The sequence below is a fragment of the Sesamum indicum genome, linkage group LG8 (genome assembly GCF_026168435.1).
Source record: "Sesamum indicum cultivar Baizhima isolate 11 linkage group LG8, ASM2616843v1, whole genome shotgun sequence".
NCBI classification, from domain to species: domain Eukaryota; kingdom Viridiplantae; phylum Streptophyta; class Magnoliopsida; order Lamiales; family Pedaliaceae; genus Sesamum; species Sesamum indicum.
The window spans coordinates 17,889,457-17,916,029 of record NC_142664.1 but is presented as its reverse complement, the minus strand read 5'-3'; the positions used below and the strand labels follow the sequence as shown (position 1 = coordinate 17,916,029).

General features: G+C 36.9%; 6 protein-coding genes across 8 annotated transcripts; 1 reads left to right on the top strand and 5 right to left on the bottom strand.

Moving 5' to 3' along the window:
• Positions 1–230: 230 nt before the first annotated feature.
• LOC105168589 (coniferyl alcohol acyltransferase) lies at positions 231–3,724 on the top strand. Its single transcript, XM_020696447.2, has 2 exons — positions 231–790; positions 2,668–3,724. Exons 1-2 carry the CDS (start codon positions 374–376, stop codon positions 3,652–3,654), a joined length of 1,404 nt encoding a protein of 467 aa, XP_020552106.2. The 5' UTR covers positions 231–373; the 3' UTR covers positions 3,655–3,724.
• A 224-nt stretch (positions 3,725–3,948) lies between these two features.
• LOC148787265 (G-type lectin S-receptor-like serine/threonine-protein kinase SD1-13) lies at positions 3,949–4,979 on the bottom strand. Its single transcript, XM_088883558.1, has 4 exons — positions 4,869–4,979; positions 4,451–4,795; positions 4,195–4,258; positions 3,949–4,085 (listed from the first exon to the last, which is right to left on the bottom strand). Exons 1-4 carry the CDS (start codon positions 4,977–4,979, stop codon positions 3,949–3,951), a joined length of 657 nt encoding a protein of 218 aa, XP_088739684.1.
• Positions 4,980–5,938: 959 nt separating this feature from the next.
• LOC105167950 (G-type lectin S-receptor-like serine/threonine-protein kinase At1g11330) lies at positions 5,939–9,290 on the bottom strand. The gene is made up of 7 exons (XM_011087847.3): positions 7,914–9,290; positions 7,704–7,811; positions 7,403–7,605; positions 7,097–7,307; positions 6,731–6,974; positions 6,504–6,654; positions 5,939–6,433 (listed from the first exon to the last, which is right to left on the bottom strand). The coding sequence occupies exons 1-7, from the start codon at positions 9,199–9,201 to the stop codon at positions 6,122–6,124; spliced, it is 2,517 nt and encodes an 838-aa protein (XP_011086149.1). The 5' UTR covers positions 9,202–9,290; the 3' UTR covers positions 5,939–6,121.
• A 2,628-nt stretch (positions 9,291–11,918) lies between these two features.
• On the bottom strand, positions 11,919–14,189 carry LOC148787264 (Homeodomain-like superfamily protein). The gene is made up of 4 exons (XM_088884289.1): positions 13,991–14,189; positions 13,228–13,830; positions 12,867–12,943; positions 11,919–12,718 (listed from the first exon to the last, which is right to left on the bottom strand). Exons 1-4 carry the CDS (start codon positions 14,187–14,189, stop codon positions 12,206–12,208), a joined length of 1,392 nt encoding a protein of 463 aa, XP_088740415.1. The 3' UTR covers positions 11,919–12,205.
• LOC105168588 (G-type lectin S-receptor-like serine/threonine-protein kinase At1g11300) lies at positions 13,692–20,074 on the bottom strand. Of its 3 annotated transcripts, none has more exons than XM_020696445.2 (8): positions 18,534–20,074; positions 18,219–18,323; positions 17,947–18,134; positions 17,658–17,868; positions 17,303–17,537; positions 17,069–17,219; positions 16,647–16,981; positions 13,692–13,830 (listed from the first exon to the last, which is right to left on the bottom strand). In XM_020696445.2, exons 1-7 carry the CDS (start codon positions 19,879–19,881, stop codon positions 16,676–16,678), a joined length of 2,544 nt encoding a protein of 847 aa, XP_020552104.1. In that variant the 5' UTR covers positions 19,882–20,074; the 3' UTR covers positions 13,692–13,830; positions 16,647–16,675. The 3 variants fall into 3 exon arrangements, with proteins under 3 accessions (XP_020552104.1, XP_020552105.1, XP_088740413.1); XM_020696446.2 differs by having other exon boundaries at positions 16,651–16,981; XM_088884287.1 differs by lacking the exon at positions 13,692–13,830 and adding an exon at positions 14,663–14,790 and having other exon boundaries at positions 16,651–16,981.
• A 1,741-nt stretch (positions 20,075–21,815) lies between these two features.
• LOC110012479 (G-type lectin S-receptor-like serine/threonine-protein kinase At1g11300) lies at positions 21,816–25,423 on the bottom strand. Its single transcript, XM_088884288.1, has 7 exons — positions 23,999–25,423; positions 23,610–23,717; positions 23,326–23,522; positions 23,046–23,256; positions 22,696–22,930; positions 22,467–22,617; positions 21,816–22,370 (listed from the first exon to the last, which is right to left on the bottom strand). The coding sequence occupies exons 1-7, from the start codon at positions 25,287–25,289 to the stop codon at positions 22,065–22,067; spliced, it is 2,499 nt and encodes an 832-aa protein (XP_088740414.1). The 5' UTR covers positions 25,290–25,423; the 3' UTR covers positions 21,816–22,064.
• Between the last annotated feature and the right edge of the window lie 1,150 nt (positions 25,424–26,573).

The following is a 26,573-nucleotide window of genomic DNA, read 5'->3' as shown; positions in this document are numbered from 1 at the left end:
AACTATTACTAATATTTCACGTGTTGATGGAATTCAAAACCATAATCTTGTAATATTAGGATTTTTAGTTTCGCCAATTAAATTAAATTTTATCCGCAGCTCAAATTATTAAGAGCCACTAGATATAGCATATTGAACTCGTTTATACAGGATTTTATGTCGAGGGTGCTTCATTATGCTGAAACGACAATCCGCCATCAATTCCCGTCAGCGTCCGCCCCACCCCCCAACCATATAAATATATGACAAAACTTCATCTGATGGATTACCACACCTCATTTGCTTTGCTTTACACCCCAAATTCTTGTCTGCTCAAACACAGACGAAGTCTCAACCAAACCGGAGTAAAGAAAGCAGTAAAGAAAAGAAAAAAATGTACACGAAGAGAGATTTTCCAGTTAAGATTAGCAAAACGGAGGTGGTGGCTGCGACGTTGCCGGTGCAAGAGCACTGGCTGCCGCTGTCCAACCTCGACTTGCTCTTGCCGCCGGTCGACGTCGGCGTTTTCTTCTGCTACGATAACAAGCATAACATGGGATTGTCGTATGGGCATATGGTTGGCATTCTCAAGAAGGCTTTGGCCCAGACGCTGGTTTCATACTATGCATTTGCGGGCCGCCTAGTTAAGAACGCGGCCGGTGAGCCGGAGCTCCTCTGCAACAACTGCGGCGTAGATTTCGTTGAAGCTTTTGCCGACGTCGAGCTGAAGGATATCAATTTGTATAATCCTGATGAAAGTGTTGAAGGCAAGCTGGTTCCGGAAAGAAAGCGCGGCGTCCTTGCCGTTCAGGCGAGCATACACAGCCTTTTTAAAAAAAATTATTATTTACCCTTTAATTTTATATATGCTCTCCATCTTTTTCCTGCCTCTGCACGGGAACTGGTCCCACTAAATTATTGGATATATGGTCTCCATCTTTTTCCTGCCTCTGCACTTCCACAAGATCTGACGGGATCTAGTTCCACTAAATTATTGGTATTTAATGCACATGTGTAATATATATTTTTATAAGAAAATAATAATAATTTATTTTTTTATATTTTCTAAAATAAAATAATTTATAATTTATGTTTTTGGCTTGTATTAATATTCATAGAATCATAACATTTTTATAAGTTTACTCAGAGAGTGTTTGGCTAAGCTTATAAGTTTTTCAAAATATTTGATAAAACGTTTTAGAGTTTTATTGGTAACTTTTTTTTTAAAAAAGTTTATAAGATCTCAAAATGAAATACTATTTGGATCTTATAAAGTTAATTTTTCAAACTTTTTTTTATTATATCTTATAAGTTCTATAAGATTAATATGTCATAAGATAAAGGGATAATTACACTCCGCTCTCCTAAGGTTCGGTGTAATTATATGTAGACTTCTTGTAATTTGAAAAATTACATCTAACACCCTGGAATTTACTTCTGTCTGATAACTAAGTCCTTATGTTAGTTAGATTTCACCAATTTACTGATATTAACAAAAAAGTTGGAAATAAATAAACTCTATATATATTTACCTCTAATTGACTTATTACAAATTTATTGCAGGTCATATAAATACTTTTATCTCCAATTACCTTCATACGTTTTCACGCATTAACGCATGAGAATATGTATATCTTTACCGTAATAAGGGTAGTTTAGTTTAAAAAAAACTATTTATCTTGAAGTAATTGAATTGAGAGTAAATATCAATTTTCATTTAGTCTTTTTTGTTGATATCATTTGATAATTTGATAAATTTTTTATTAACGGAGAAACTTATTTATTAGAAAAAAGCAAACTTTAGAAATATTAAATATAATTTTTAAACCAAAGAATCAAACCTTAGGAAAAAGAGTGTAATCATCACTAAGACAAAATAATTTCAATCATACACACTCCCCCCCCCCCCCCACTCTCTCTCTCTCTCTCACACACACACACACTGTCTAGTATATTTAAATATTTTATTGCTATTTTTTTTTTTTGCATTTCGAAAATGAAAAATGCTTCATTATTAAAATTAAATAAAAATAAAATTATTATTAATTTTATATTATCAAAAAATATAAATTTAATATATTATAATCTATACGATTGAAATTAGTCATTGCATTAATAAAGAAAATATTAATTATATATCTATGTTAATATTCGGCTAGCATAAATGCATATATATTTTATTTTTATTCAAAAATTTAGATAATAATTTATTTTTTTATTATTGAAAAGAATTATTTATTAAATATTTTTTTAGAGTTAAACCAATGTGTATTATTTATGAAAGTATTTAAATACAAAATATGTTAAAGAATAACAACTTATTTGTTCTAACGGCATCACTTCCTTTTTTTATTATTTTGCTAATATAAAAATCTTATTATACCAAATACCCTAACATCTTATAAGTTTAAATATCTTATTTATCCAAATAGTTTCGAAATTTATTTTTAAAATAAAATTTAATATTTTATAAATTTTTAAAATATTTTGTAATTAAAAATGTACGAGGTTATAAGATATTAAAAAAAAAAGCTTAACCCACAGCACCCTCTCAATTATACGAATGTATTATGATAAAAGTGAATATTGTTGAAATTTATTAAATTAGGCTTGGAAAGGATAAGTTTTTCTCGATAAAATAGACACACACTAATATTAATACTATTACTGTTTCCATTTTGAGGACAGGCCACCCAACTTAAATGTGGGGGATTGGTGGTGGCATGCACATTCGCTCATCTGGTGGCCGACGCCTACTCCGCCAATATGTTTCTCGTTTCCTGGGCGGAGATGGCGCAGTTCAAGCCAGTATCTCAGCCTCCGTCCTTCCGCCGCTCACTCCTCCTCCCCCGACGGCCCGGTCGCTATGAGCTTTCGGTTGAGAACATGTACGTTCCCATGTCTGCTATTCCTCCTCCGGAGGATGAGCCCGAAGACGCCCAACCAGCAGCCGTAATTAGTCGCATATATTACATCAAGGCTGACGTTGTCAACGAGCTCCAAGCACTGGCCAATTTAGATAAGAACAATACTAGCAAAGGGAACAAGAGGACTAAGCTGGAGTCATTCTGCGGATTCCTCTGGAAAATGATTGTTTCCGGGAATGATTCTGCTGGCGATAATTGCTGCAGGCTGGGGATTGTGGTTGACGGAAGGAGTAGATTGATTGATGGAGATGAAAGTGAAGCAAAACTGATGGCTTCATATTTTGGGAACGTTTTGTCTATCCCATTCGGGGAGAAGAAAATTGAGGAATTGAAGGAAAAACCATTGAATTGGGTAGCAAATGAAGTCCACGAGTTCTTGCAGAGTGCGATGACTAAAGAGCATTTTCTTGGGTTGATTGATTGGGTGGAGGAGCACCGCCCTGAGGTAGGCCTGTCGAAGATATATGCTGCCAAGGTGACAAAGGAGGAGCCAGCCGTTGTGGTGTCATCGGGGCAGTGTTTTCCGGTCAGAAAGATGGATTTCGGATGGGGGATTCCAGTGTTTGGTTCTTACCATTTCCCATGGGGAGGAAAATCAGGATACGTCATGCCTATGCCTAGTCCTAAGGGAAATGGGGATTGGATCGTTTACATGCATCTATTGAAAGGGCAGTTGGAGTTGATAGAGACAAATGCAGCTCATGTGTTCAGTCCCCTCACTTGTGATTATCTTTTTTCCCTCACCTGAAGTTGCTTTGTAATTATCTCCAGCCTGGAAAACTTCTAGTTTGAATAATTATATAACGAGCATTACTTAATTGTTTATAACATAATTACATATAATTCACTAAATTACATGTATGAGAACGATAGAACAAAAGTGCGGAAAAAGGAAAAACGCCAGCAAAAATCTCCAGTGTATCAGCAAAATATTGAAATAACAAATTAGTTATTCATCAATCATCTTGTGGGGTAACCAAATGGTTTATGATATTTATGTCCTTTAAATTACAGTCTGTTTAATATGTATCCTACTGTGCCATCAGTGGCCATCAACCATGCTAGGAGTAACATTGTTCAAGGAGCAACTGCTCTTTTGCCTTTGCTTTGAAGATCTTGTGCCTGTATAAGAAGTGCGAGACTTTATAGCAAATCCCAATTCTTTAGGTGCAGGTAGCTCTACAATTTCACTTCTTAGCATTGAGAGCACATGTGAAATTGGTGGCCTATCTTCAGGAAGTTCTTGCACACACAATAAACCAACGTGTATGCATCTCACCACCTCTACCTGGTAGTGATATCCTCGGATCCATAAAAGCAATGACGTGCTCTTCATTCCACAGTTTCCTTACCTGAAAGTTTCAGGTCATGTATAAGAGATTTAGGAGACCTCTAATGATGATATGCATCAGAACAATTAATTTAGGATGTAAGATAATGGACAGAAGTCGGAGCCTGAACTCATCCCTGGAGATCCTAAGTATGACTTACATGTCCCAAAAGGTTCAAAGAGCTTTCGTGATTGTAGAAGCCCGTGTTCCTACCACTCTTATGGTGCTGATGTGATCTTTCTTGCCACCAAATACTCTGGCCATGCTGAAGTAAAAAATCTTTGGGTTCGAATCATTATCCAGCAATATGTTACTTGGCTTGAGATCTCTATGGATTATCTTTAATCTTGAATCCTGGTGACGATAAAGGAGGCCTCGGCAAATACCTTCAATGATGTTGAACCGCTTCCCCAGTCTATGATCTCTCAGTAACCTAACAAGATTTCTATGTTGGAGTTTGGATATCAACACCACTTCACTCATAAATACCTCCATCCCTTGTCCTGATGCTTTTGAGAGCCTTCTAACTGCTATTGCTCTTCCGTTTCCCAATTTCCCCTGGAGTAGCAGTAATTTCATCAGCTCGTGTCAGAGACCGTGATAGTTGATCAATACAGGCATGAAAAACTACCCTGTAAACAGGAGTAAAACCAACCCTTCCCAGCTTGTTAGCATCAGAGAATTTGTCCGTCGCATGTGCAAGTATCTCGAATTTAAACAATGGCAACTTTTCAAGATTCATTCTACTCAATGTATCTTGAAGAGAGGAATCAACAGAACCAAATGTGCCTGCCTGTCGAAGTTCACTTGTTCTTTTTTCCCCTAATTGACAAAGAAACAGGTACTAAGCGAAAGCTGCATATATTGCCAACTCCTGTCACTATGCCCTCATCTTTTACCCCTAGTAGATCCTTCTTCTCGTTTCAAATTCTGTTCCACGGACTACTCTAACCCGCCTTCAGACCTAGTGGGTCTAACATGTAAATTCAATTTTGTTTTTTCTTTCAATTAATTGATATAATCTTAAAAAGAATATATGCATATCATTTATAAACATAAAACAAGCTACAATTCCATTAAAAAAAAAAAGGAAAAAGCTACTATTATATATATATAAGTAATAATTTATTTTGCAATTAAATATGTTGGAACAAAATTAAAATGTTAAATAAACTAATTGTATTATATATTGTTCAAAACGAGTTAACGACAGATCTTAAGTTTTATTAATAAGATTCTAAATTCATCCCTAAATCTATTTTTTCAGCTCCAAAGTCACCTTATCTGGGGCAAGGCCCCGTAGGACGGGGCAGCTACTCAACTGTCATCCCTATTATACGTAGATTTAATTTTTGTTCTCCATATAATTAATTAATTTTACATAACGATCAAATGCTAAATACGAAAAAATTTCAAATTTAGGTGAGTAATTAAATTAGATTCTTTAAATCCTCAAGAACTATAGATGCCAAAGTTATCTGATTTTGGAGTCCAAAAACTAACAAAAGTCCAAGTTCCCAACAATATGGGATGGATAATGGACTTTTTCCCTTCCCAAAATTCTTGGAATTTTGAATACAGGAGCAGTATATGTGGATTTTCTGTCGAAAATTGCATTACATTTTGTACTTTATTCAACATATAAAAAGATTCTATACATGTGACTTATACATTTTATACACGTGAGGTGTGCATGTCGAATGAAATAAAATTTGTAATAACTAATTCGATCCAACATTATATATAGCATCAATACATGATATTTAGACTCGATGACATAATTATATTACAGTACACAATACATGGTAGGAAAAACCGGCAAAACATCAAAGCAGTTAAACGTTGTAAATAGGCATATCATCAAACATTTCAAGAATTCCCGTTTCATCGTCCGTCCAGTACTGTGACAGTGAGCTCGTTGATGGAGTATCGTATTTGGCTGGTGGGCTGAGTAGATCCGGCATGAAAACGGTTCCACTTCTCAGCAAAGACCGGCTGCTCGGGCAGGGGCAGGTCCATGATTTCACGGCTGAGCATCGACAGAACAGTTTGAATAGCAGGTCTGCTTTCAGGAAATTCTTGGACACACAAAAGTGCAATATGAATGCATCTCACTATCTCCCCCTGGAAGTTTGAACTTGCTATCATTTGATCCACGAAACTCATACCATTGTCTTCACTCCATAATTTCCATGCCTGAAAAAAACATGATTTAACTAACCTGGAACTATTTTTCTACTCAAGATTTGAAGTAAAAGAGCCTTACGCATCCTAAGAGGCTCAAGGACCATTCTTGGTTGTAATAGTGTGTGTTCTTTTTCCCGCTTATAATCTCTAGCATCAGGACTCCAAAACTATAGACATCGGATTTTTCAGAAAATCTGCCTTCCATTGCATATTCTGGTGCCATATATCCACTGCAAAATTATCATATCATATAATGTCACATACTAATGAAACTGTGCTTACAGGGCTAATTCGGTAATCGCTTACTATGTTCCTACAACTCTTGCTGTATTTGCCTGGTCTTGATTCCCTCCAAATATCCTTGCCATCCCGAAATCTGAAATTTTTGGGTTCCAATCCACATCGAGCAACACATTACTTGGCTTCAGGTCTCGATGGATGATCCTCAGTCTAGAGTCCCTGTGAAGATACAGGAGCCCTCGGCCAATGCCTCCGATGATGCCAAACCGTTTCTTCCAGTCTAGAATCTTTTGTGATGGATGGCTAGGATCTACGATGGACAACAGAACAGTTATTTGTATAATATAAATCTAACTGTGCCGAAATCAGAACTCTTAGTGCTTAAAATGTTCCAAATTTTGACAAAGAATGTGTGTCAATTCAATTACTGACCAAAGAGACAGACGTCCAGGCTTTTATTAGGCATGTACTCATATATCAGCATCTTCTCTTCTTTGTCCACACAGCATCCAAGTAACCTGACGAGATTCCTATGTTGGAGTTTGGAAATCACAAGCACTTCATTCATGAACTCTTCCATCCCTTGTCCAGAAGCTGCTGAAAGCCTCTTGACAGCAATTTCTTTTCCATTTGCCAGTTTTCCCTAGAACCAACCAGCAATTTTATGCTAATATCGTCATCTTGGTGTCAAGATGCAATAGAGGAAACGGGATGTTAATATTATCCAAGATCTTTTACCTTGTAAACAGGACCAAAACCACCCTTCCCAAGCATGTTTTCTTCGTCGAATTGATTTGTTGCATTTGATAGTGTCTCAAAAGTGAATAATGGCAACTCCTCGAGATTTACTTTCTCGGATTCATCTTTGAGCACAATAGCAGTTGAATCTGATGAAAATGCTTGCTTTAGTTCAGAAGTCTTTTGGTCTTTTATTCTGTCCCCTGATTTCACAAAGATATTGATAGTAAACATGAATGGCCACTGAATATTATTTTCTTCTGTATGTCTAAAGTTATTTAATCACTGGCTATTTGTTTACCTCTTTTCTTGGCCATCCAACACCAAGCAATTAAGACTCCAATGGATATGGAAACAAAAGCCACGACTGTTGCGATTATGATAATCACTTTTTTATCCTTGTGCTTATCTGGGAGGACAAAAAAACAAAGAAAGGTCGCTCCAGTTCAGTCTGCATATCTTGAAAGGCACTAAACAATATTAGAATGCAAAATGTTATTGAAAAATCTACCTAACTCGGAAGCTGCCAGACGAATGTGTAGATCAACACCAACACCAGGGAACTTCTGAACATCGATCAATCTCTCACTCCAAAACATACACCCGATGTTTGGTTCATGTGCATAAGCTATGCAAGAACAATTCCTCAAACATCTACTCCTGCATTCATCTTCCAGGCTAGATGGAAACCGTTCAGGAAAATCCGGTACTTTCATAAACTGCAATCTCAAAAATCCGTCTCCATCTCCCCTGTCACTACCGCTATCATTGCTTCTATCACACTGCGTCTGTGTCCTCCTAAAGCAGCCACTAGTCCAATTCCCTCTACTCCATTCATCCTTATTGACAGGCTCAAACCCTGTTAAACAAGAACAAATTGGCGAACCTTGTTGGTTGCAGCTTCCAAAAGGACCACATTTTCCATAAATATCACATTCATTTTGAGGAGCCACCCATATGATATCCCAACTCTTCTTCTGATTATCCCACAACCTTTGCTGTAAAGTTCCTGAAGAATTCAGGACGACATTCATCAAGACCTTTCCCGGAGGCGCCGTGAAATAGAAAATCCCGGACTGATTTACTAGACTGAATGGGTCGAGGTAAGGTAAATACATATCCTGCACGCCGATAAGAATCTGGCCATTCCAGGGGCCGCTTCTCCAGAGTGGACGGCCGTTGTGCCAGCTGAAAATCTGAGGAATATTTAGAGCTTGAAGCCCCGCCGTAAAGTTCCCTACTTCAGGGTCGGACTCATTTTTCCAGGCCGACACCATCACCTTATTACCTGTATTTGTGTCGTCAATTAACCTCATCGTGGGCACGAAAACCTTGGACGGATGTGAAAAACAATCCCATAGTAAGTTTCCAGTTGAAACGTCTCGGAGCACAAGGTTTCCGTTGTCCTGAATTTGAGCAGCGGCGGCACTCAGGGGAGAAGAAGTTGTGGCGTTGGTGGACCAGACAGTCTCATTCTTCCCATTCATGAGGACAAGATTGCCGTCTCTGGATATGGTGACAATGCCGGAAGAATCTGTGAGAGGTCTGTCTCTGTTGGCAACCCATATCACGGATTTTTCAGAAACGGTGTAAAAAACACCCAAGTAACGGTTTCTGGTGTTGTCCGGGGTGAAGAATCCCAGTTTGAAAACCTGACCACGAGATACTATGAAGTCAGGATCTTTGATGGATAAACTGGAGGTTATGGTGTCTGTTTCTGCGCTAAATCCCTGAAAAGGCAAACAAAGTACAAGAAAAACGGATTGGAGAAGGAGTTTAAGGATTTCGGGTTTGTTCATGGTCAGTTGATGAAAGTTTGTCCAAGAGAAGAATGGTTGTAGCTACTAGATCACTGGTAGTTAAATTGAAAATGTATTTTGGTGTGAGAGCTGCGTTTGTCCAAAGTGTAGTATATATAAGGCAAATGATAAGATATTATGATCACTTAAAGTCATGCGGTAAACGCTAAATCCACTGGAGGCCTGTTCTGTGTGGGGACTTGATTGACTTCCACTAAAGTGTTATACAAAGTCTACAAGAACTTCACTATCCTGAATTTCTGAAATGACATGTTAACCACAATAATTAAAAAGGATTAATGTAATTTATCCCCTACAATATTGTAAATAAGTAAATTGCTTGTAATAAAAAGTAGTAATTTACCCCCTATGTTAATTAAAATGAAGCATTTTACCTTTTGTTTGGGGGTAATTGCTGCATTTTAAAAAATAAATGAATTAAATTGCTAATTTTTGTTTCATATGAGGGTAATTTGTTCATTTGTAATATTACATGGGAGTTACTTGTGTAATTACTCGTAAAATCCATATGGTTTGGAAATCAAGTTTAGTAATCCTAACGTTTATTTTGGTCTTCCAAATAAATTTCTCAATTAGTCAAAATTCACCAAATTTGCTTATATTAACAAAGAAAAATTAAATAAAAATTCATATTACTGACTTATTGCAGGTCAAATAAATTTTTGTGATTAAACTACGATATACCTCCTCACATGTTAATGTATGAAAATGTATAAGAATAGTTTGGTTAAAAAAAAAAATTATTCGACTTGAATCAATAATAAGTCAAATAGAAGTAAATATGAATTTGCATTCAGTTTTTTGTTAGCTACCATCAGCAAATTCAATGAATTTTTACTAATAAATAGATTTATTTGTTAAACAAAAATAATATAAAAAATATTTAAAATATTAAAAATTTACACATAATTACACTAAATTGAAGAGAGCTTAGTACAATTATCCCTGGTAAAAACCCATTCTTACAACTTTTGACGAATTCTAAGGAAGCCAAAACTTGGTAGTGGGGTGTGGGCAAAGTCATCGCTGCCCGCCCGAGAAGTTACGATGTAAGTGGAAAATTTCCATAAAGCATTGTGTGATTGTTTTGAAGTTGGAAAATATGTGCCTAATGTGGTGTAAAGTCTTCCCAATTGAACAATAATTGGCTCAGTGGACGACTTAAAATCAAGGCTCCTTCTTTATCCTTGACTCTCTCTATAACAATCATTAATATTAATTGTTATTTTTACACTTTACTGTTTATTATTATTCTTTTTTTTATTAATTTACCATTTTAATTTTATAAAAATTTGTATTTTGTCATTTATAACTATTTTTTAATCAATTTTTTGTTTTTAAAAAAATCACATGCAATGAACATGTGACATTTAAGGGTTATGCGATGTGATACTTTTCATATATGAACAATATGTGATACTTTTTTGGCAGAAAAATTAATAAAAAAATATTAGAAATGGAACAATGCAAATTTTACAAAGTTGAGATGGTACGTTGACTTAAAAAAATTATGACGGCAAAGTGTAAGAACAGATATAGTTCATATAGCAAAATGTAATTGATCCTTAATCATAAGAGCACAATTTTCAGTTTATATCCAAATAATCATATAATAATTGATTTTGTGATAGATCAATACTTGTAAATTCAATACTGAATTAGGGCGGGATTACTTTAACATTGAGTTGATAAGAATTTTGAATCCTTGAGCTTTCACTATTAAGGAAACTCTATTTTAAGATGTCTTTTAATATGCGATATATAGTTTAATAATTCAAAATTGTATATTTTTATGCTTGTTCATTTTGGTTTCTTCAATTTTTTTTTGTTAATTTAGGAATCAATTGTATTTACCTTTATTTTTTATTATATTATATTTATTTCGATGGTTGAGAATTGGTTATTGAATGTGGGTGGTGGAGTAATTGAAAAATGTGACTCTTGATAGATGGATTGGGAAACTCTACTAGACGTGGATTGGGCTGAACCTACACCTCACCCATTTGCGGTCTACAAGAATATCTCGATGTGATTGTCTAATCTTTCATGTTGTATTATAATATATTATCATTTATTTAATAAAATTTATATTTATCAGTACAATTTATTTTTTTATAATATTATAAATAATCAAATTATTTTAAAAAATAATAATTTACTTTCAATGTTTTTTAAAATAAAGCAATTTCTAATCTGTTTAAAAAGGTAAATAGCTATTTTTTTTTATGGTGAGGTAATTTGCTTATTTACAATATCATAAAGAGGTTGCTTGTATTTATATATATATATATATATACACACTCATAAAAATAAGTTTTCATTCTATTCTCCAGGAAAAATAAAAAGAAAAAAATATTAATAAAGTAAAAATGATGTTTTTTTTTGGATAGACCTTGAAAAAGAAAATAAAGCACTTCCAAAGGGTAAAATTAAAAATGCTTATGTAGATTTCATATTTGTGCACTTTTCAAAGTAAAAAATCATATAAGGATGAGGAAAAGTTAATTATTTCAATGCATTTTGACATTCAAATATGAAATGATATAAAATGTACAAGAAAGTATTGTTTCATCTTCTACTTAAAGTTTTTGTCAAAAATTTACAATAAGCATACATATTCTTGTGCTTTATACGTTTGATCAAACTAATAGTATCACATCCATGAAAAATTAGAAAACTATTAGTAGGAAACAATGTTGAAAACATAATTTCTCAAACCCAAACTTATTGCAGATATTCCTTATAAATATCCAAGTTTATGAACTACAAATGAGTTAAATAATTTCTCTTTTTTTGGTGTTGTTGCAAAAACATGGACAAATGGACATCATCAAAAGCACATAATTGGACATGGTTCCAATTTCCAAACAGACACTTTTGGGGTAGTGCTATTTTATGGGCTTCAACAGTTTAATTAAAAACTGTCCCTAAAATGTAATCATTGTCTTAATTAATACCAACATTAATGTTTTCACTAAAGATTTCAGAATTTGAGACTGACAACACTTGCATTACTCTCTTCACCTTCTAGTCTCCTTCTCTCTACGCCGTTGTCACCGCCGCTATCAGCCTTCCAGCTGCCGCTTTCCGACTTCCCATCTTCAATACTCTCAGAAGGGTCACCTGCCCCACCGCGGACATCTGATTCCGAGGAGTTGTTTCTGTGTGTTGATGGAGGCTTAGTGTACACATGGAGCTGCTGGTGGTGGATGGCGTGGTGGTGCAACTGGTGGTTCGGAGGGGGAGGTGGTGGTGCTATTGCAGGGTACATTTCTTGCGGCACAGGCGGTCCGGGAGAACAGAAGGGATTAGCTGGAGATACATGATGTGTGGTGGCAGCGTGTGCTCCATACAGGGCGGCAGCTGGTGCTCCGCCGTGCGCCGCTGCTGCTGCGTACTCTGGTGGGACCCATATGCCACCTAGGACGACCACTTGGGGCGCCGTGACTGGGGCTTGTGGGCTTGGACTTGGCCTTCTTGTGTGAAGTCTGTATTTCTGCGTACACAGAAATTTTCAGGTCAGTGAAGTACAAAAAGATGAACTGATCTTTTCTTTTTTAGATGTAGGATGGCATGCTGAGTTGTGATTTTGGATTCTGCATGTGTGTGTTTTAGTTTTTAGAGAGAGAGAGAGAGAGAGAGACCTGCAAATGGCTTTTGACTTCATCATTGGTTAAACCATCTACCTTCATCAGTTCTCTAATTTGTTTGGGAGTAGCCACTGCGATCATTATATATACATTAATAATCAAGAAGTAAAATCTGATAAGCTAATTAAGTGGAGCTAAGCCCTTAAAAAGAGAGGAAAAAAAAAAAAAAACAGCAGTGAACCGCAACATCAGGCCAAACCTTGTCTAGACACAAGCGGCTTTCTTTTAAAAAAAAATAAAATGAGCCGCAACATCATGATTGATGTATAATTGACAGTTAAAGAACATGATTTCGGGCCCTCCTCAAGATTAACCATATGATTTTGTCCACCATATATGCATACAGACTTATTACCTTGAGAACCACCCAACATGTGAAGAGCATTGACAAAACGCCTGTGCAAGTCCGGTGACCAACATCTCCTCGCCTTTCTGTGAGTTTGAGTAGTTGTATTTGCCTGCGTCCCACTGCTTACTTGCTCTTTCTGATCAGCAACAGAATTGTTGCCGCACTTACCTGCAGAGTTGTCTCTCCTAGAACTCGTCTCCGATGAATTCTTTTTATCTTCCATCTCCTCTTTATGGGACGAGGCAAGTGCTAATTCTGGAAATGCTTCACCGCAAGGTGACGACGAGACTCTATCTTTTGATGAAAATGGATGAAAAGCACCACCCCCATTCATTCTCTGCTTCCCGTTCAAGGCAAGCTTGATCTCAGTTTCTTGAGGAGATGTTGTTAATGGGGATTGGGGGGGTTTGGCCTCCTCGCTTTCTTGATTCCATAGCTGTGCAGATGTCATCCAGTTAGCTTTATCAGCAGCGATATTATTTCCCTCATTCTCGGTCGGGTCTGATGAAGTTGTGTTCTTGAGTGGAATGAATTCTTCCAGCACTGGTCTAGCCCCAGCTGCTTGGTTTGTCCTCTGTGACTGCAGCTGTTGTCTTGATGCTTCCACGGCTGTTCAACCATCAGTCCATTACAAAAAGGCAAACATACATACAATCGTTACAAGAAACTAACTACTAAAGATGCATGCATTAGTTTTGCCTCAGAACAAGTAGAAGAGATCGATGAATATTTTACGTGTAGGAAAATATGGGCCAGGTCCAAAGATTACCATTAGTGAGGAGTTGCATACAAAGGGGAAGCTCGCGCTTGAAAGCGTCAATCTTGAGCCTTTCTTCTTCCAGACGGGCTAGAAACTCCTCGAGCTTTTGGGTTTGTTCAGTTGTCTGATCTCCAAAAGACTTCAAAAGCATGGAGTAGATATGGGGTTTGCAGTCGAAGCTAATGAACTCTGACGGCGATGTCATCATTTCTTGTTTTTATAACATAAATTTTGTAGTTAAACTCTCTAGCTATTCTTGTATATTGTAGACGAATCGATGTATATAAGTTGCATACAAACTTGAATCCTCAACGATGAAACATGAGAATCTAATTTGGCGATCCGTTTCGGTACTCAAAACTTGAAACTTATATCTACAATGGTGGGAAGTATATGGAAACACGAGAAGGATAGAGGGGGTTGGGAAAATGGTCTTCTTTTTAGGGTTTGGTTGGAGGGAGAATAAAGTGGAGTTTTGGAGAGAAGAGAAGGCAAAAAGAAGAGAAAAGCAGAGAAAAGATAAGGGATGGTAACTTCTTGCAAAGAGCAAAGGCAACAAAAGGCTATATTTAATGGTGTCCTGAGAGAAGGAATCACTTGCACTCTGACACTAATTGAGGGCTCACTTGTATTGGGAAAGAACCTGCTTTCGTTACATGATTTTTGAGCCTTATTTACACCCCATAACCTAATGATTCTTCTCCTTTTCTCTTTTCCTTTTTACTCTTTACATTCATGTTGATGATACTTCCTTCCTTAATTAATTTTTGTCCCTTTAAATAATTGAGGTTGTCTCTCAAATTTCAAACCTGTAATAAAGAAATCAATAGGTTCGAACTAAGAATATGGTTAATTAGTTTACTAATCTCAATCGTAATCCATTTATATATATATATAAATCTCAAAGAGTATATATATAAATATGAAGTGAGATGATGAGTATGAATACGGCCCTAATTAACTACTAGTACGTACTTTGGAAGAAAGCATATCCTTAATTAATTAACGGCGTTATTCATAACGGAAGATTCATCGTTGAGAATGTGATACATTGATTCCACAAAGAGATTATTTTACATGTAAAAAGTATATTAAAAGAGCATATTATCATTTTAAATGCAATAAAAGGACGTGCGGAAATATTCAAATGGTGTTCAGTAGTATCAATCCCACACAGAGAGAGAGAGAGAGAGAGAGCAACTTTCTTTTTTGGTTTTTCAAACTTTGAAAAGTTGCATAATTCCTCTACGCTAAAGTGCATGAAGAGGGCTACCAAAAGCGAATATCTGTTCAAGTGCAAGAACATTTGTTTGAAAGCAAAAGAATAATATATACATTTTATCTGCTTCCCTGCTGAGGAGACCTCTAATTCTACGAACAGCACACAAATCCACGAAGCTTAAAGGCACAAACATGTTCTTGTTAAAGAAAGAAAGAATATCAAAGGCGAAGTCTCAAGGGATATGGGAATCTTCTTTTGCTACCAGCTTTACTTAAGTGCCCTGGAAGCCACCAAGATTCTCTCCAATATCCTCCCAATTTCCATGTACAATTATACTTTAATTACTGCAGGTAATTATTTTCAAGAACCGGATGAAGAAGAGTAAGAAAAAATGAAGGGTGGGGTAGTTTCACGTGAAAACAAAAGGAATCGAATTCTTCAAGGGGAGAGGAGAAAGGGACGGGGAATGCAATGATGGATGGTTGGTCGCTTTCTATAATAAGGCTTCTGGTACAAGACTCCAATCTACGCCTTTTATGCAGATTCTCTCTTTTCTTTTCTTTTCTTTTTCTTTTCTCTTCTTCAAATTAACACACACCCCCCCCCCCCCAATTCTAATTCTTCTCTATCATATTCATCATCCAATCTCTCTCTCTCTCTGTCCGTGGGAATTGCTGGTTGAGATTCTTCTTCTGACACGTATCGAAAAATATTCTTGCTTGTCGTCCCTCTGTGTGTGAATATACCTTGTGTTTCCTGCGTTTTAAATAAGGGCGGCCACAATTGTGCAATTTTCACCCTTTAATTAAGAGTCGCATTTTTAATTCGCCATTACCCATTTGCATACATTGATTTTGTATCTTTTCAGTTTTATTCAGTGGAAAATAAAGTGGTCCGAAAGTGGGATTTCTCGACCATGTGCTCATTTTAACATCCAGATTTTTCACTTCAAATTGCGCCTGTTCCACACATCATTACCGTTACTCCTATTTTCATGAAAATTAAATCACCACACATATCTAACTCATGGGATCAAAACCAAATAAAAAAAACAAAATGCTCAATACCCATCTGTTAAAACAAAAACTACTGACAATTAAAATAGAGTATGTATGATGCAGCAGCAAGGGTGAAATATCTTTAATAACACTTTTGTTGGGATAAATGCATATTTGGTTCTCAAATATAGTCATTAATGCTATTTTTGGTCCTCAAACTTTTAACTTTTTTGGCACTTTTAGTCCTTCTGTTAATTTTTCCGTTAAACTTAACATAAATTTCATTCAAAATAGAAAAAATTGTTATTTTCCTACCATTTTATGGTGTTTTTTAAGTTGTAATCCCATGTACATTTTTCCTATTTTTCTTGGATATTCAAAAGAGAATAAACCAAAAAAATAACTTGAAGCAATAATTTGTATACTATGAGTAAAGGATTTTTACCGACTTGCAAGTCTCGTATTAGTAGCTCATCAACGCCCTTCCATCACAGTGATCGTGATCTTATTGGCAGAGCTGCTTTGGGTTGAAGAAGAAGGTCCGACGTGGGAGCGACTCCACTTCTCCGTAAATCCCGGATGTTCCGGCTCCGGCAAATCAACAATTTCACTACTAAGCATCGACAGAACAGTAGATATGGTCGGCCTCTGTTGGGGGGATTCCTGTACACATAACAATCCAATCCACATACATCTCGTTATTCCCGCTGCAAAAGTTGGGGTTGATATCCTTTGATCTATCAGATCCCCTGAATTGTCTTCATTCCATAGTTTCCACGCCTGTCGAGGATGACAAAAGTTAGACTGGAATCAATGGGGAAGAATTATCCAACACGAGGATCGTGTAATGATTTTTTAGCAACTTACATATCCCAGAAGGCCTAAAGAGAACTCATCGTTATAGAAACTTGTGTTCTTTCTCCCACTGATAATCTCCAGCACCAGAACTCCGAAGCTGAAAACATCAGATTTTTCTGAAAATACTCCACCCATGGCGTATTCAGGAGCCATGTATCCACTGAATTTTAACACAATTGTGTCAATTCACAATACTGTTGAGTATAACTGTCTGAAGGGACTACCAATTCAACATATACATACTATGTTCCCATGACTCTCCCGGTGTTGGCTTGATCTTGATTGCCTCCAAATATTCTGGCCATTCCGAAATCTGAAATCTTCGGATTCCAATCTTCATCCAGTAATATGTTACTTGGTTTCAGGTCCCGGTGGACTATCCTCAGCCTGGAGTCCCTGTGAAGATACAGAAGGCCGCGCCCTATCCCCTGGATAATGTTGAACCGTTTCCTCCAATCAAGAATATTTTGTGATTTATCTGCACCGATAAGAAAATGATGTGTTGAGAAGTAGAACAATGGAAGAAAATATTATGCACAAATAAAATGGAGCAGTTAGGCTTCGTGGGGATAGTAAGAAGAGAGAGAGCAGGACTGACCGAAGAGAAAGACGTCTAAGCTTCTATTCTGTAAATATTCATAGATCAGCATCTTTTCTTCTTTCTCCACACAACATCCGATTAGCCTAACAAGATTCCGGTGTTGGAGTTTAGAAATCAGAACCACTTCATTCATAAACTCTTCAAGCCCCTGTCCAGATGCTGCTGAAAGTCTCTTCACTGCAATTTCTTCTCCATTTGCCAGTTTTCCCTAGAATCATAAAGCAAATGCATGATGATGCTACTTCACGTGAAGCAAATCCAGACCCTGAAGAGCACGAAAATTCACCTGATAAACAGCACCAAACCCGCCCATTCCTAGCTGATTTCCCATGTCAAAATTGTTAGTTGAACTTGCCAGCACATCAAAGCTGTACAGTGGCAACTCTTCTATGTTCACTTCACCCATTAAAATTTCAGTTGAATCAGAGTCACTTGCTTCTGCTTTCCCATGTGATGATGAAATCGTGGCTTTGCCTGTCTCAGAAGGAAGAAATAATTTAACACATAAACCCAAACGGTTCACTGCAATTGTAATCTACAAAGCACGTAAGGTTTTACCTTTCCGCTTACACATCCACCAAGAGAAAAATAGACAAATGGATGCAGCTACCAAACTGGCAACCACCGAAACTACAACAATTACTTTGCGATCTTTCGGCTTTTCTGAAACAAAACAAGCATCCAAATCAATGAACTACGTCGGCAGAGTAATTGAATGATGTTTCAGTGAAATTGGTTAATTCCAGGAGATCAAATTGGGAATTGTTGATAACTGAATAGACATTGACAGAAAATATAAAAGAAAACTGAATGGATGAGTCTAGTAAAAAACTTATACAGGACAGAAGTATGCTTTTCAGAAAGCAAATTTACCAAGCTCCGAGTAAGCTGCGCGAACATAAAAATCTGAGCCCATATTACCCTCGAATTTCTGAACATCAATTAAGGTCCCATACCATGACATACAGCCAGTATTGGAGTCGTATGCATAAGCTAAGCAAGAACAATTCCTCAAGCATTGGCTTTTGCATTCATTTTCTTCGCCTGATGACCACTGCATGAGATCTGGCACTTTAATAAATCTTAGCCTGGAAAATCCATCCTCTCTGTTTTTATCAGTTGCATTATTATCTCTGTCACACTGCAACTGAGTCTTCCTCACGCATCCGCTGCTCCAATTCCCCCTATCCCATTCCTCCTGACTCTTAGGTTCGTATCCAATAAGACAACTACATATAGGTGTGTCATTTATATAACAGAGCCCAAACGGACCACATTTGTTGTACACGTCGCAGTCATCATTTGGAGCTTTCCATTTAACATCCCAATCATCATTTTCATCATTCCAGGCTGCCTCCACAAGTGTCCCATCTGTTTCTATGAAATTCTTCGACAAGAACTCTTGCCTGAAAGCCCGAGTAATATAAACACTGCCATCTTCAGCAGTTCCGACACTGAATCCATCAACATACACAGAGTACATTCCAGATACCCCAGTGAACACCCGGCCATTCCATGGGCCGCTCCGCCAATGAGGAACGCCGTTATCCCATACAAAAGCTTGAATAACTGCAGTCCCACTGAGACCAGAAGTAAAATTTCCAGGGACAGGATCTTGAGGGCTTCTCCACGAAGTTATTACAACCCTTTCACCGGTTCTTGAGTTATAACTCAACCTCATTGAGGGCAAAAATGAGTTCCCTGGATGCCCGTGAGTTTCCCATATTGTGCGATTGGAACTGTCAATCAGGACAAGATTTCCAGAATCTAATAGCTGGGCAGTTGCATTTGTAGGAGAAGTTACAGCGCTTGATGACCAAATAATCTCCCTGTTTCCGTTCATGAGTACAATGTCTCCGCCAGAGGAAATTGTAGCAGTCCCGGAGGAATCATTGAGAGGCCGCTCCGGATTTGCTACCCATGTCACGGAGGAAGGAGAAACGCGGTACCATATGCCGAGATAGCGCCTGGTGGTGCCGTTGGGGGTGAAAAATCCCAAGGTAAACTGCTTGCCCGACGAATTTATGGTATCTGAATCGTTAAGAACTAAACTGACAGTAAGGGTATCAGTTTCCAGGCCAAATCCATTTCGAAAATGGCCAAAAACAATGATCATCAGGACTTGAAGGAAAGGTTTCAGAAAGATTGTGCTGTTCATTTTGAATTCTGTGGCAAGGTTTGCGAGAGAATGCCAATGTAACCAGGGTCCAGGCGACGACATGACTATATTTGCATCAGGAAGGCGGCTAATCTAATATTTAACACGACTAATCCAAGCAAGAACAGTCCTCATTTAATTCAAATAATTTATTAGGTGTGATGGTGTTGTAACTAATTTTAGCTCATTTGTTCAAATTTATACTAATTATATAACAACTTCAATATATATTCTTTTTATCTAATAACTGTGAGATAGTTACTGCATGGTGAAAGTAATTTATCGTATGCTAAATATATCACACTTATCATGTGATTAATTGATATGTGTTTACCATAAAATGATCATGTCATTATAATTTCCTATTAATAATATGTAGTCATACATATTTAAAATCAATAAAAATTATTTAAAAAATATCAATTATATTATTTATATATCTTATTTTATTTTTACTAATTAATAAAATAAAAAAAATAAATTATGCACATGCATTTAGTATGTGCAAGTAACTAACTCAAATAACTTTAGTGTATAATATTAAACAACTGAATACATATTAATGATATATGTTAAAATTTATTAAATAACAGTAACATGTGTTTGTAATATTATTTTTAGAATATTAAATGAAAAAATTAACACTATATAAACAAATTAACGACGTACTTAAAACGCAAATCCAGAACCTCGTAATTATTACATGTATTGGTTCCTTTTTTGGTGTATTTTCTTTAATAAGTGTCATTTGAACATTCTAACAGTGGCAGCGGAGGAATCTTAGGTCAATGTTATGGTCGACCTCATCAGCTCGTCGTGGTCAATGGATAAGATATTACCTGCAACCCTAATTTCCAATTTGTAATAAGAAAATCGTGTTTTCTTGTTCAGCCCTCCACCCCACAATTCAATAAACTACTCATGTACTGTTTCTTTTCCTGTTTTTCAGTTGAAAATCGAGGCTAAATTGCATAAAATTCCTCTTTATTTTAAAATTTTCAACTAAGCCCTCTACGTTGTCATAAATATTGCTAGTTAGCCCCTCTTCGTCAAACATATCTAATATTATTACATTTCATGTCAATTCTCATTATGCTTTTTTTATTATTGATGATACTTTTTTAATTTTTTTTTCTTTAGTTCAAAGCAGAGAAAGGTGGCCTTCATAGAACAGTCCAAATGGTCTAGTTTTGTTGGTCCATAAACAAGGTATCAAACCCATTATTTTTATACTTGCACTCATGTGATAGGTCTAATACAACAAAATGATTCATCAGACAGAAGAAATTACATATTATACATATTCCTAACATATTGGGATATGTCATACTAAAAAATTTGCAACAAACTCTCTTTAGAGACCAGGCCGATCTGTCAACAATAGATGAAATAAATTCTATAGAATTTGGGCTGGATATGATTCACTCAAAAGATCATATCTTCAAAATATTCTTTTTAATGTTTGAGAGTAGATAAATAGAAAAAAAGGTATCAAGAGTATTTGTCCACTTTTTTGGTAAAATACGTAGTTTAGTGTGCATTTATTTTTACTTATGCATAAAAATGTAAAACCAAACCTATAATTACTCCTTAAAATGCATACATTTTTTTTCTCTATATCTCCCACAAATAAAACAGTATTTTGAAAACAAAACTAAATAAAATTCAGACAAAAACACATCTACACTATTTATTAAGCGAGATACTTTTGAAATAACCAGTATAGTTGGCAAATTATTGATTGCCTAAAATATCTTTAATTATACTTATTTCTTCCACAAATAATCATATTTTTTAGTTAATTATTTTATTAATAATTATCTATCATATACATTTAAGTTAATTCATTTTATTAAATTTGATCACCTATTCATTTTATGTTCATTCATTCTCCTTCAGTTTAATGGATATAATAAAAACTTAAATTATGCACATGCATCAAATTTAAAAAATTTATACTTGTGGTCTGTGTGCGTTGAATGGGGTAGAAGATGAAATAGAGTTTATAATAGAAAATTTGATTCTAAAAGTATACCTTGATCTTGGAAGGTCTTAATCCTGTACTCTGTTCCCACCCGGAACATCATTCCTATTTATGCAGTATCACTGGTGACCCTTGGAGGAAAAATTTACTTTTATATTTACATAGGAGAGAAAAATTGACTAACCAGGAACTGGTTTCTCTCTTCTATTTGTGATCATCAAATAATCAATTTATGAGAGCACTCTAACTATGAATTTCTCAGTTATCTCCCCTCCAGCACTGTGTGAGTGATGTTGTTGGCTGAACGAGTTTGGGTTGAAGAAGATGATCCGACATGAGAGCGGCTCCACCTGTCAGTAAAACCCGGGTGCTCCGGCACCTGCAGGTCAACAATTTCACTGCTGAGCATTGAGAGAACGGTCGATATGGTGGGCCTGTTTATGGGGAATTCCTGCACGCACAACAATCCGATGTGCAAGCATCTCACAATCTCTGCCTGGAAAGTTGGACTCGAAATTCTCTTATCTATGAAATCCGCCACGTCGTCTTCATTCCATAGTTTCCAGGCCTGAATTGTAAAACAGGGAAGAGAATTAATATTGAGACTCTTGAGACGGTTAAGTGGATCCTGTTAGGCAAACAGGAAGATCGAAGAATCTCTTACATATCCCAGAAGGCCTAAAGAGAACTCATCATTGTAGAAGCTAGTGTTCCTCTTCCCACTTATGATCTCCAACATGAGAACTCCGAAGCTAAAAACATCAGACTTTTCCGAAAACCTGCCCCCCATTGCGTATTCTGGGGCCATGTAGCCACTGCAATAGAGTTGTGTTAGTTAACAATCACTGGTTATAAATATATAATGAGGGTCAATCCAATGTATGTAAACTTACTACGTCCCCACGACTTTTCCAGTGTTGGCTTGATCTTGATTGCCTCCGAAGATTCTTGCCATGCCAAAATCTGAAATCTTCGGGTTCCAATTTTCATCCAGCAATATGTTACTCGGCTTCAGGTCTCGGTGAATTATCCTCAACCTTGAATCCCTGTGAAGATATAGGAGGCCTCTGCCAATGCCTTCCATGATATTGAACCGTTTCCTCCAGTCAAGAACATCTTGTGTTTTATCTGCTCAGGCGAAATAAACACCACGAATGTTAAAAAGGAAAATTTTCATGTAGAAATATGATTCGGATATAATGGTGTATGGAGCAAATAAAACAAAAAACACAATTGAACTGACCAAAGAGAAAGACGTCTAAGCTTCTATTCTGCAAGTATTCATAGATCAACATCTTCTCTTCTTTTTCCACACAGCAACCCAGTAGTCTAACAAGATTCCGGTGTTGAAGTTTAGAAATCACAACTACTTCATTCATAAACTCTTCAAGACCTTGCCCAGATGCCGCTGAAAGCCTCTTCACTGCGATTTCATTTCCATTCGCAAATTTTCCCTACAAACAAACATCATTTTAGATTCCCCTGTGAAGTAAATCTGGACATGACTAATAAAAAATACTCACCTTATAAACTGGACCAAAACCGCCCATGCCAAGCTTATTGCTCAAGTCAAAATTGTTAGTTGCAGTTGCTAACATCTCAAAACTATACAATGGCAACTCTTCTATTTTAACGCTATCCATGTCACTTCGAAGCACAATCTCACTCTCAGATCGACCTTTTTCACCTGTACTATCAAATGCTAAGCTCCTTCTTTGGCCTATTTCAATAGCAAAATGAATATCTATTGTCAGAGATACCAGCATATGATTCCCTAATGTAATGATCAACATTTACAAAATCCTACCTTTTCGTTTACACATCCACCAAGCCAGAAACAGGCAAATTGAGGCAGCAACCGAACTGACAATCACTGATACTATAATGACTACCTTATTGCTTTTTTTCTCCTTATCTGAAATCAAACGATCATTGTATTAATGACTCCCCTTTAAAGCAAGAGGAACATCACAATTGACGACTACTGGTCCTTTAAAGGAACTGGAAAGACAGAATTACTATTCAGTTCATTGATTACAAACTCAGTCACAGTTTGTATATAATTGTCGAATACTATTTCACCTGTTACTCTAATAACTCTGCACACAGAGTGTGACGAAACAAGAAAGACAATCTAAGGAAGGCACAGTAAAGAACTTATAGTAAATTGCACTTTACCGAGAGACTAAAACTTACCCATGTCCACATAAGAGACACGAACATAGAAATCTGAACCAGCATCACCCGCAAATTTCTGAACATCGATTAAGGATCCACTCCAAAACATACAGCCAATGCCGGGATCATATCCATAGGCTAAGCAGGAACAATTCGCCAAGCACTGGAACGAACATTCGGTTTCTAGACCTGAAGACCACTGCATGAAATCTGGCACTTTGATGAAAGTTAACCTGGTAAATCCATCCTTTCTGTGTTTATCAGTAGCATTATTGTCTCTGTCGCACTGCAATAGGCTCCTCCTCACACAACCCTCCTTCCAAATCCCCCTATTCCAATCTCCTATGTTCCTAGCCTCATACCCTCTCAAGCAACTACAGATCGGCGTATCTTTAATATAACAGAGGGAATTTGGACCACATTTATTGTACAGATCGCAATCGTTAGCCGGGGCCGTCCACGTAACGTTCCAATCATTCTTCTGCTCATCCCAACCCGCCTCCACAAGAACCCCATCTGCATTCAAGACATTTCTTGATACAAACTTTTGCCGAAAATTCCGTGTAAAATAATAAGTCCCATCCTCCTCCTGAGCTACGCTGAATCCATCTACATACACAGAGTACATGCCTGTAACCCCGGTGAGAATCCGGCCGTTCCACGGGCCACTCCGCCACAGAGGAACCCCGTTTTCCCAAATATAAATTTGAGGAACACTCATCACATGGAGACCCGAAGTGAAATTTCCACGACCCGGATCTTGATATGTCCTCCAGGAGTTCAATGCAACTCTTGCACCTGTTCTCGGGTTGTGACTCACTCTCATTGTCGGCAAAAACGAGTCAACCGGGTGCCTGTGACTCTCCCACAACGTGCTTCTGCTCGAGATATCTCTGAGAACCAGATTCCCGGAATCCAATAACTGCGCAGTCGTATTCACCGAAGAAGATGTAGCATTTGACGACCAGATAACCTGTCTGTTTCCGTCCATGAGCACGAGGTTACCATCTGAGTCTATAGAAATAGTTCCCCTTCTATCAGTGAGTGGATTCTCACGATTCGCGACCCACGTGGTGGATGCTGGAGAAACGTAGTACCATATGCCCATATACCGTCTGGTGGTGCCATTCGGGCTGAAAAATCCTAACGTGTACTGATTGCCACTGGAATGTATAGTATCCGAGTCTCTAAGCACCAGAGTGGCGTTAATGGTGTCTGTTTCCAGGCAAAATCCATCACGGGGGAAGCTAAAGATGAAGATGATCAAGACTTGAAGCAAAGGCTGCAAGAAATTTCCGTTTCTGATCATGATTCTGGGGTGGGGGGGGATGAGGCTCTTGGAGAGGAAGAAAATGGAGTACCCAAGTTAAATTGCTAAATTGAATCCATTATTGGCTGGCCTACACGAGCAGGGCGGCTGCTTCTTTCGTCCATTATATTTCCAATTGACAATTACACGTCTTGTGTTTTTCTCTTTAACCTTTGTGTTTGGAAAATTTCAGCAGTGATGGGTCCCCTGGTTGACCCGCTGCTCAATTCCCGGGTAATCCTTTCACATTATTGGCTGAATTTTCTAATCAAATTTATGCTTCTTCATTCTCTCTTCATTCAGGCCCGGAAGACCGCAACCTGACTTGTCGGGACCAGCTTTGTTCGGTGGGACTGATGTACTAAAGATGGCTAGAATGAAGAGAGCTCCAGGGTCAAAGTCATTGTTAAACAGCCGTCAGTTTGGATTTTCCTACTTAGCACGAAAATTCTTCGACCCTACCTACGCTTCATCTCACCAGCCCCACAGCCCTCCTATTTCCCCTTGCTTTTCACTCTTTCACACGGCTGATTCCGATCTTTACTGAAAATCATAAAATCCTTTTTGCTAATTTCATTCGAAGTTTAAAATTCTAAGACAAATTTCAATTTTGCTTCTGACTTTTCAAAAGATTCCATCCTTATTACACATACAAGATTATATAAGTTGCGAATAAAGACGGAATCGAGTAGTACAAATACTTTGTCCTATTATTTAACATAGGTTTCTTCAATTAGTAGTAACCCCTTTGTCCCCAAAAGAAAAGATTGAAAGAAAAATGGGTCATCTTTTACTTGGTAGTTTAGTGAAGTACATATGATATGATTGTGTGTGTACATATATATGTCATAATTTAGAGTCTTTGAAGAAATTTTGTTTATCTAAATCAGATTTGCCAAAATTAAATTAATCATAGTGTAAACATATGTGATTAATCATTATTTTTTAATTATACATCAATCACAAGACAAATATATTATACTTATCATATAATTAGTTTAGATTAGACTAAACCCAATTTAAATTAAAACTTTATGGTATTTGGATGCTCATAGTAAGGTGAAATTAATATAGATAACATTCTTAATCTCATTACTGTAGAAGTATTGTAAGTGACCAATAAATCAGTGGACTAATCAGCACCTGATGTACATGTGTACTAATCTGGACATAATTAATGTAGTTATGGTCCAAAATCATAGGTTGTAATAAATTGAAAATATAATCTCGATTAAAATGCGCAGGAACTGTTCGTATCTTTTCAAAGAATTATAAATAGGCTGA